The 9,957-nt window shown below is 55.0% G+C and overlaps 3 protein-coding genes across 3 annotated transcripts; all 3 read left to right on the top strand.

The window, feature by feature from the left end:
- Nucleotides 1-443: 443 nt before the first annotated feature.
- On the top strand, nt 444-1,976 carry GUITHDRAFT_121973 (hypothetical protein; the record flags this gene model as incomplete). The annotated part of the gene is made up of 4 exons (XM_005818761.1): nt 444-845; nt 1,014-1,144; nt 1,481-1,556; nt 1,860-1,976. 4 exons carry the CDS (start codon nt 444-446, stop codon nt 1,974-1,976), a joined length of 726 nt encoding a protein of 241 aa, XP_005818818.1.
- Nucleotides 1,977-2,803: 827 nt separating this feature from the next.
- Nucleotides 2,804-5,617, top strand: GUITHDRAFT_149039 (hypothetical protein; the record flags this gene model as incomplete). The annotated part of the gene is made up of 1 exon (XM_005818760.1): nt 2,804-5,617. The coding sequence occupies one exon, from the start codon at nt 2,804-2,806 to the stop codon at nt 5,615-5,617; it is 2,814 nt and encodes a 937-aa protein (XP_005818817.1).
- Nucleotides 5,618-8,394: 2,777 nt separating this feature from the next.
- On the top strand, nt 8,395-9,620 carry GUITHDRAFT_121971 (hypothetical protein; the record flags this gene model as incomplete). The annotated part of the gene is made up of 4 exons (XM_005818759.1): nt 8,395-8,625; nt 8,668-8,872; nt 8,911-9,458; nt 9,585-9,620. The coding sequence occupies 4 exons, from the start codon at nt 8,395-8,397 to the stop codon at nt 9,618-9,620; spliced, it is 1,020 nt and encodes a 339-aa protein (XP_005818816.1).
- Between the last annotated feature and the right edge of the window lie 337 nt (nt 9,621-9,957).

Raw genomic sequence — 9,957 nt, 5'->3', positions numbered from 1 at the left:
GAGAGAGAGAGAGAGAGAGGAGGAGGGAGAGGGAGAGAGGGATGGAGCCAGGGAGAGAGAAAGGGTGCCAGGGAGGGAGGGAGCCAGGGAGCCAGGGAGCCATGGAGCCAGGGAGCCAGGGAGAGAGAGGGAGTCAGGTAAGGGGAGGGGGGTCACGTAAAAGAACACTGAGGAGCAAGTTAGAGGCGAGGTATGAGAGTAGAAGCAGTTCATGAACCTACTGGAAGCGAAGGAACTTTCATGATAGTTCAAACATACAAGAGATCTAGGAAACTTTGTGAAAGCGCTTCTCTCATGATCGCGACAGGTGCTCCTCGTAGTCGCCATTTCGCTCTCTGCGGAACGGGATAAGGACGAGCTTCAAGACACGATCTACATGGTTGACACGGCTCCTTCCTTGCGAGGAGGAGGAGGAGGAGCACTGACATAGATCATCCTTGCAGATGGGATACAACACGACCATGGCAGAGGACGATGCCTGGGAGGACGGCATCGTCGAGCCGAACGATGGGCAGGCTGGGTGGTCGTTCAGCAGGCAGTCCAGCTCGAGGAGGAAGGAGCCGCTCGAGTTTGACTGGGAGGAGGAGCGGAGAAGAAAGGCAGAGCTCACTGACCCGAAGCTCGACTACCGCACCCGCTACAACCAGTGGCACGACAAGCTAGTCAAGCACAGCATGTACGTGTCTCCGACAGAGGAGGCGGAGGAGGGGGACATGGCGGGTTTCCTGGAGGCGAACAAACGGTGGGAGGCGAAGAGGAAACACTACGACTGGAGCGACGGGTATGGGAGGGATACTGGAAGCCGGAAGTACAAGCAACCTTCTAAAGTATGGGCTGAAGACCATGTGAGTCGCTGTTGCTTCTCCTCCTCCTCCTCCTCCTCTTCTACAACAACAACATCATCACCATCATCGTCATCGCCACAGATCGTCATCGATTCTCGATTCTCATCATCTGCATCTCCATCATCACCTCCAACACCATCGATCTCTTCATCTGACTGTTTCCTTCAGGACGACTGGCGGAGGTGGTACTCGAAGTGGTACAACAAGGCGATGGAGGACGAAGACGGACGCGAGAGGACGGTTCATAGGATGAACGGAGCAGGTGGAATCGAAGAGTTCGGGCACAGCGGGAAGGAGAGGTAAAGAATTTCAATCTGTGTGATTGAGAGGACAAAAGTGACTATGATGAAGATGGAGAAGATGATTGTGGAGAGGGTAATGATGATGATGATGATGATGATGATGTTGTTGTTGGTGGTGGTGGTGGTGGTGGTGGTGGTGGTGGTGATGGTGGTGGTGGTGGTGGTGGTGGTGGTGGTGGTGATGATGATGATGATGATGGAGAGGATGGTATGGTGATGGTGATGGTGATGATGATGGTGGTGATGATGATCATCATGATGATGATCATGGTCAGGATGAGGATGAAAAAGTCTCTTTCCTGTCATGTTCATTTGACATCTGAATGTTCTCAGTTACGGTGGGCGAAGTCAAGTTGGTTTCAACGGCTACAACATCGACAGCAGGCCTTATGGATACGAAGTGTACAAGGTTAGAGAGACATTGAATTATATGTTGCAAGATGATGATGGAGACGGAGATAATGATTGAGGTGATGGTGGCGATTATGGAGATGGTGGTAGTGGTGATGATGGAGATGATGATGATGGTAGTGATGATGATGGAGATGATGATGAAGATGGAGATGGAGATGAAGATGATGATGATAAAGGAACTCAAACGATCTTGACAATGTGAACGATGAGCACGTGAATGATTATGATTACAATGATGATGATAGAGGAGAATTCTATGTGTCAAGATGGAAATCAACACGATAATGGTCTTCGACAGGATTGGAAGCGGCATGTGCTGAAATGGCCACAAGACGCGGATGGTGTGGTTGGACTTTGGCCGGTTGCATCAAAGAAAGTATCAAGCAAGCCGGGGGGGGGGCAAGAAAGGTTCTAATGACAACGGGGGCAACGGGGAAGAGTGAACCCTTGGTAAGTCACATCAAACCTGGACAAGTCACATCTCTGACTCGCTAGATGTTTGACCATGGTTGTTTCTTGTCTCTTTGCTCATCCTGTATGCTACCAGCTCGCCTGTGTACGATAACTCCACTTAACTTCATAAGTAAACCTCGTCGTTGCTCAATACGCTCGTGCCGCTATCCTGCTCCTCCTCCTGCTCCTCCTCCTTGCTATCCTGCTCCTGCTCCTGCTCCTGCTCCTGCTCCTGCTCCTGCTCGTTCTGCTTTACCTGTTTCCTGTCGCCTCGTGCCCTTTTCGCGCAAGGTGGGCCATTTTTAGTATGGTAGGGTGCTTGAATTAATGGGGGGTCTGACACGATGAAGCCTTAAAGTACCCCTCATTAAATCTCCTGTTTTCAGATACAAGAGGGGGTATTCTTGAAATTCGGAACAATCCCAGAGGGGTGGATCCGAACCTCTTGGTTTCATGGGGGGGTGGAGGGTGGCTCAAAGGGGCTCTCACCTGAACTCCTGCTCCCGCCCTCCCCCCTCTCCCTCCTCTCCCCCTTCCATCTCCTCCTCGTCGGCCCCCTCCCCTCCTCCTCCTCCTCCTCCTCCTCCTCCTCCTCCTGATACTTCTTCTTCTCCTGCTCCCTTTTCCAACTCCCTTTCCTGATCCACCTCTTGCCTCTTTCCTTCTTTCTCTTCTGCAGTCTCATCGTACTTCACCTCTGCTTCATCCTTAGTTTTCTGCTTTCTCGACTCCTGCCTCATTTCTGCCTTCTCTTTCGCCTTGCTCCTCCTCCTAATTGTCCCCAACATCATGTATCTCCTTACAATCCATTCTCCACTTTCTCTCTTCCTCCTTGCACTTCTCCTGAACACCCCCCCTGCAAGCTCATCCCCCGACACTTCCGAGGCCTCGTCTTCCTCCCCCTGCAGCCTCTCCAAGATCAATCTCACCTCCTCTCCTGTCTCGGCGGGTTCCTGTCAGTGTGCAAGCTCAGCCGCTCTGACGGCAACAGTCAGCTTGTCAGATAGAGAGTGGGCGATACGTTGGTCGAGCAGGGAACAAACGGCCCCAGCTGGATCTCTGCTGGTGACGGTTGACCTGGAAGACTCTACGAGGGGCCATACGATGTTGTTGCAGGTTCAGATGCGGCATGCGCTCAGGGTTGTAGCCATGAAGGAGTTTCTGATAGCGCCTGGCATGCTGTCCCATTTTCCCGGATGCTTCTCCTTCTCCTACGACGACGCTCCTCCCGGCTCCTACTCCCTCCTCCTCGTCCTCCACAAAGTCGACCCGTCATTGCAGCTCACGGTGGTCGCATCGGAAGACCACTACGTGCTCGTCGAGGATCTGTCAGGGCCAAGAGCAGCGGTGGAGCAGGCGGTCATGGACGGAAGGGACATGACAGTCAACGTCCGCCTGACGGGCGTCGCTCGACGACAGCTGCTGCTGCTAGTCGTTGCGATCGAGGTCAGCAGCCTCTGGCACCATCAGCAAATCATGGTCGTGGACGCTGAGGAGGAGGAGCGCGTGGAGCCCGTGCGGGTGTCAGGAATTGCAGGGAGCGACTTCCTCCTCTCCATCGTCCTCTCGGAGCGTCTCAACCAATCTTCTATCCTCCCCATCATGAACGTCAGCAGGTCTCTCAGCCTCGCCGCCTGCAACCCGAGTTGTCTCCTCAACGACGGCAACAGCACGCCAGCACCTGTGAGCATGCTCAGACTTTCGGCAAGGGGATCCGGCAAGACAGCACAGCCTGCTAACGAAGAGCTTGTCGTTGCTGGTGCAGAGCACAGCACTGCCAAGATTGACCTCGTCACAGTCCCAGAGCTCCCGGTCGCCGGATTGCAGGTGCAAGTCTCCGCTGCTGCTCTTGGGCTGAGGGGCGGCCAGCGGTATAGGCTCAGCCTGTCTGCCGTGATGGTGGCGACGGGCAGAGTTGTCTTCCAAGTCAGCAGCTTCATCAAACAGTCGGCTGCTCCAGCTGCACTCGAGCACCTGGTCCCCTCGTGCGGGCTGGGTGAGGTGGAGATCAGAGCAGTGCTGCATGCCGTCAGGACGGAAGAGCAGGGGGGAGGGGAGCAGAAAATTCTCCAAGTCGCCCGACGATTCGTCGCCATGGGAGCGTGTCAAGTCAACTACCTCTGGAGCTCGTCGGGTCAACCGATCTTCGACGGCCCGCTGGAGTACCGGGCGTCGCCCTTCCACCATCCTGTCAATCTCACCCAGCAGCACCTGGGGAAAGCAGGCGCTCTTGATGTGACGTTGACCACGACCGCAACGTTGGACCGGCTCGTCACGCTGATCAGCACAGCTGCGCACTGGGGGGATAACATGGCGGTCGCCATGTACGCGCGCAGCGCTGTGGAGCAGGGAGAGATCAGAAGGTTCGTGATGGAGATTTTGGGCCCTTGGTTTGCGACGAGGGGCAAGACGCTGGAGGTAGTTTTGCTATCTGCCTGCCCCGACCCCTTGAACACAGGGAATGACCTTGTGTTCCCCATCAACATGCTGAGAAAGATCTGCTGTGCCATAGCCAAGACAGAGCTGATCCTGTTCACCGATGTCGACATGCAGCCGTCGGACGGCCTTGCCGCAAGCATCCAGCTGGCATATAGCAGGGGGCAGCTCGGCCCCATGGACCTCCTGGTGTTGCCGGCGTTCAGGTCGAACGAACTCTGGCCCCTTGACGTGGAGGTTGACGTGAACGAGGGAAACTTGTCCGTCAACACCTTCAGCATCTTGTTCAGGGACCTTCGGCAGCACTTCGCCACCTGCAGCGTCTACGTCCCTGGGATAGACTGCAGGGGGACAACCAGCTGGTCTGGAGCTGGGGTCTTCCACATGCCCACAGACTACGACCGCTGGCTCGATGCCGAGGACTTGTACGAGGCGAGCTACTTGCTGGGCTACGAGCCTTACGTGGTGCTGAACCGAAGCTCGTGGCTCGGACGGCACGGGGCGGGCGTCTACGACGATCGTTACGTGTTCTGGGGCTGGGACAAGGCTTCCATGACGGCGGAGGCCGCTTACCTTGGGTATTCCTTCATGGTTCTGCCCAAGGGCTTCTTCGTGCACGCCTCAGATGCGCTGTTCAACGTCGAGCACGTCATCGCTGCCCAACTGGACATCAGCCTGCCCGAGAAGTCCGGGACAGGGTCGGGCTGGGGCCCACCAGACACGGTCGGCCGCAGACTCCTGCAGGACACGATGCTGTATGAGTACACGAGGCCGCAGGAGAAGGCAGCACACAGGTCCTGCGTCCTCAAGGCCTTCGAAGACAAGGCGTGCCAGCCGGAGAGCATCAGGATGGAGGTGAGCACGAAGCTAGAGGTGGTGAGAGCTGGCTACCAGCTGGGGGTCCAGCTGCACAACCTTGCGAGGGCCTCGAGCTTCCAGCTGACGGCGTTCGTCAAGGGGAAGGCAGAGGGGTCAGACAACCCCGCCTTCTACCGCATCGTCCCCGCCGACCTGACTGGGGACGTGCATGAGGTGAAGTTGTTGCTGGGCAAGCTCGAGTCGGGCAGGCACGAGGTGGACGTGGAGCTGTTTGACCTGCACGCGGCTAAGCTGATGCCAGTGGAGATTGCGAGACTGGCGTACCAAGAAGTGATGCTGTTTGTATGAGCCGAGCCTGATCGGACAGGCGGCGCCTGAACAGGAACTTGAAGCCTGTCACCGCGCTCACGGTCCGATCATCGGATCTCAGCAGATGCCGGCACTGGCGGGGGAGCCAGATCAAGTCGCCGCCGCCCAACTTGGCAAGTTTCTGATGCCACTCGACTCTCTGAGAGGTCACCCGACGGTCGCCCACATGATAGCATATGATAGTAACGCCGGGAGTCAGCTGAGTATTTTTGCTCTATTCAATGGCAACTTGTCAAGTTAGTACATCAGTGACTGAGTCAGCGGCGGCTGACAGAGTCTTTGCTCCGACCGTGATCGGCCGGGGCTCCCGAGTCCAGAGCCGCGGGTCGTACTACAGTACGGTAGGGCCCCGGCGACCGGCGGCGGCGGGGCGGAGGCCCGCCCGGGCCTCGCCCGGAAACATCGGTGGCAGTTGAGTCTCGATCGGACCCGGCGGCCGACGGCCCGGCAGCACTCAGATCGGACGCAACTGACGGGTGCCGCAGCCGGGGGTTGCCAGGTTGCCAGCGAACTGGCAACAAAAAGGTCTAGTACCGGTCTATTTTCGTTGTGTCTGAGGGGTACCTTCATAGAAGGGGGTGGGTGGGTATGAAGGGGACCGTTTGATTTGACTAAAACCTATGGGGTATCTGGCGACAATCTCCGCTCGGGCCGGTTCTGACCTTAAATAGGGAAAATAGGGTACTATAAGGGGACAAGGGGGGTAGGGGTGAGAATGGGCTCAAGGTATTACTACGGGGGTACTTGAGACGAATCAAAAGGGGGTGGTGGGTGGTCATTACGACCCTACAGGGCTGCCCCCCAATGTTTTTTTTGCACATGAAGCGGCCGACTACAACCTATTTCCTTGACCACCCACCCCTATTCATGATGACCCCCACCCCCTCGTATTGAGTCCTATTCTCTCGCGCGCCAAGGGAATCACCCCCCCCCCCCACCCACCCACCTTTGGTCCACCTGACCGACCAGTAAAATGCCTCTTTGAACCCGTACAATTTACGAGCCTTGCCAGTACCCACCCCCAAATGACGATTCGAGAAATCCGCTTCCACCCCTGATTACCCTCCTCTACCCCAAGATAGAAGCTGACCCCACCCCACCCGTTAATGACAAATGTACCCATCAGTAATTTCAAAAAAGTCATCGCTTCATTTAAAATGATGACATGATCCATGTGTCACCCCTACCCCCCAACTTCCGAGACCTTTTGGGAAAGTACCCTACGTCATTACTAGAAGTACCCTATATCTGCCCTGTAATTACTGTACCCTAGTCCCTGATGACAGTACCCCTACCCCCAGCTATCACTTACACCAGGACCACCAAATAGTATCAAAAGTCGGGTTGTTCCTACTTCCCTGGCCTCCTGACTACCCCTACCCCCTCATTTCACATCCAATGCCTTTCAATATGACCCCTTTGTTGACCCAATGTGTACTTTAGAAAGTACCCACCCTCCAAATATCCCACGACCATCCCGTCTATTAGGAACATTATTATCACCCACCCCATCTCCAAGGTTCCTGATATCACCCCACCTGTAGATTTGCCCACTTCCGTCCCCGGCGATCCTTTCATGCACAACCGCCCTACGACCATTTCCCTCCACTTCCCCTCCCCTCTCCCTCTTCTTCATCCCTCCTGCTCCTGCTCCTGCTCCTGCTCCTGCTCCTGCTCCTGCTCCTGCTCCTGCTCCTGCTCCTGCTCCTGCTGCTCCTGCTGCTCCTGCTGCTCCTGCTGCTCCTGCTGCTCCTGCTCCTGCTCCTGCTCCTGCTCCTGCTCCTGCTCCTGCTCCTGCTCCTCCTCGCTATCCTGCTCCTGCTCCTGGTCCTGGTCCTGCTTCTGCTGCTTTCTGCTGCTCCTGGTCCTGGTCCTGCTCCTCCTGGTCCTTGTCCTTGTCCTGGTCCTGGTCCTTGTCCTGGTCCTGATCCTGCTCCTCCTGCTCCTGGTCCCTCTCCTGCTCTTCCTCTTGCCACTGCTTATCCTAGCAGTACTGCTACAACACGTTCCATTTGAAAGCCCCCTCTTTCTCTACCCTGCTGATTCGCCGCTATCTTCGCCACCTGTTTTCATTCTCCTCTTGTACCAACCATCTCAACTCGCATCCAAATCCCCATATACTCTTCCCTTTTCATTTATCATCTCCATACTCCCTCCTTCTCATCACAGACATCCTCAATTTCTTCCTCCTCCCTTCTGCTTCCAGCGCCATTTTTCACAGCATTGGCGTCCCTCTTTCCTGCCTCCGGCTTGACCATCCTCATTCAAATCGATTCCTACCTGGCAATGTGTACTCACCTACTCCCCCCCCCCCTCCCGCTCCTTCCCCTCTCCTTTCTCCCCTCACCGTGCATTATATACTCTCGTGGTGGAGTGGTGTACTGCCGTGCGAGAAAATCATGCTGTCGTGATTGGGCGATACCATGAAGTCACTGATGAATGTCGTGATGACGACATCTATGACTGATTTCTGTATTCTCTGCTTGCTCGTTGTTATTAATTGATGTTATCATGAAACTCATTGCAAAGTCTCTATTCCTTTTAATCCCCTGTCGATCGAAACGTGTTGTTCTCATTCGTTCTCTGAGCGTGTATTTTTTGTTTCAGGTTGACAAGGAGAGGAAGTGCATTGGTGCGAGTCTTGAAAAGGAAAGAACATTGAATAGAATATAGAGTAGAAACTCAGCCTAGGAATCACTGCAAGTTCCCACCTGTTTGCTGTACAGACGTCCTCATCGTTGGCAAGGCATTTCAGGATGGTGCAGAATGACAATCAGATCATGACGAAGAGGAGGCGTGTGTTCCTTCAGCCGACTCCGAAAGCTTGTAACGAGTGCAGGAGGCTTAAGATGAAATGCGAGGCCCGACGACCCTGTGCTCGATGTATCATCAAGGGTCTGAGCAGCGAGTGCTGTGATACCCCTTGTGCCTCCAACGGGCCACGGGGGCAGGTCCACAGAGCATGCATGCTGTGCAAGAAGGCCAAGGTGAGGTGCGATCAGAACAGGCCCTGCTTGCGATGTGTGCAGAACGGTTGGCATGACCAGTGTGTTGAGTTTGGCACCACCATGTTCCTCTTCGATCAGACCTCGCCCGCTGAAGATGTGTCCCTCGGATGCCTTGCAGTCGAAGAGTGCCAGGATGTGGAGAGGCCGATCGTGTACAAGGCAAACGCGATTCTGTTTCAGTCTCACTTCGACCCATGTCCTTTGACAGCGACAGCGACCATTGGCTGTATCCCATCCTGAGAAGGTCGTGGGAGTTCGGAGCAGACGCCACGCTGCTGGAGCGGGTGTTCCTGAAGCTCCCGACCTTCACGCAGTACGTCATAGGGACCGGCCTCTCCGCCTTCCTCACCCTGCAACTCGCGGAATCGAACGCGCAGCGGAACTTCAACAACACGTTGCAGAACGATTATAGCGGGGTGGACGTGGTGGAGCAGATCGAGAATGAAATGTGGAATCAGAGCACGGACACTGCTGTGCTGAGGATGAGGTGGAGCCATGACGAGGAGACTATGCAGCCGGTGCGGGAGGAGCTGTTTGCCAACGACCTGGTGTCTGTTGTTGGGATCCACAAGGAAGAATTCGTGTCCAGGTTTGCAGCTCACAACGTTGGGATCTTCATGACTGAGCTGGAGTGGATGTGCTTCATCTTGGACGAGGCGTTCAACGCCAAGGAGACCTTCGTCACGAGATACTGGAGGTGTAAGAACTCGTGGAGGACGGACAACTTCGACGGGTGCCTTTGGAGGTTCATCGTCTGCAAGCAGTTCGACGGGTTCGGACGGTTGAGGTATACTCGACACTTCATGCAGCCGGTGAGTTTTGACATGTAGGAGTTGAGGGATGCTCTGTTGAGACTGAGGACGATTGTAGTTCTTGTATCTATCTTGTACCCGCCCCCCCCCCCCCTCCGTTGATGTTGTGTTGATGTGACATCTCAGGTTACTTTCTCGCTCGCTGCTCGTGTTTTGATGTGATGTTGATGATAACTTCTCACTCATTGCGGTTTTGGTCTCACATCGAACGTTACTTGCTGATACTTGCTGATTGTGGTGATTCATCTCTACCTTGATCATCATCTCAGTCATATATATGTTCCTTTCTCTGCTTCCACTGGTTCCTCCCCCATCTTGGTCCTCCTCCTCCTCCTCCACCACCTCCACCACCTTCGGCGACAGCTACCACAGCGGAAACTGATCTATGTACACTTCATTCATATTCCGCGTGCTCTCTCCTGCTGCTGACTGTGGTTGGGTCACCCTTCCAGCGTGTATTTATTTTTATTGGTTTGCGCAGGATGTTTTGCCCTCTCCT

This window comes from Guillardia theta (assembly GCF_000315625.1).
Source record: "Guillardia theta CCMP2712 unplaced genomic scaffold GUITHscaffold_270, whole genome shotgun sequence".
NCBI classification, from domain to species: domain Eukaryota; class Cryptophyceae; order Pyrenomonadales; family Geminigeraceae; genus Guillardia; species Guillardia theta.
This window is presented reverse-complemented; position numbering and strand designations above follow the sequence as displayed.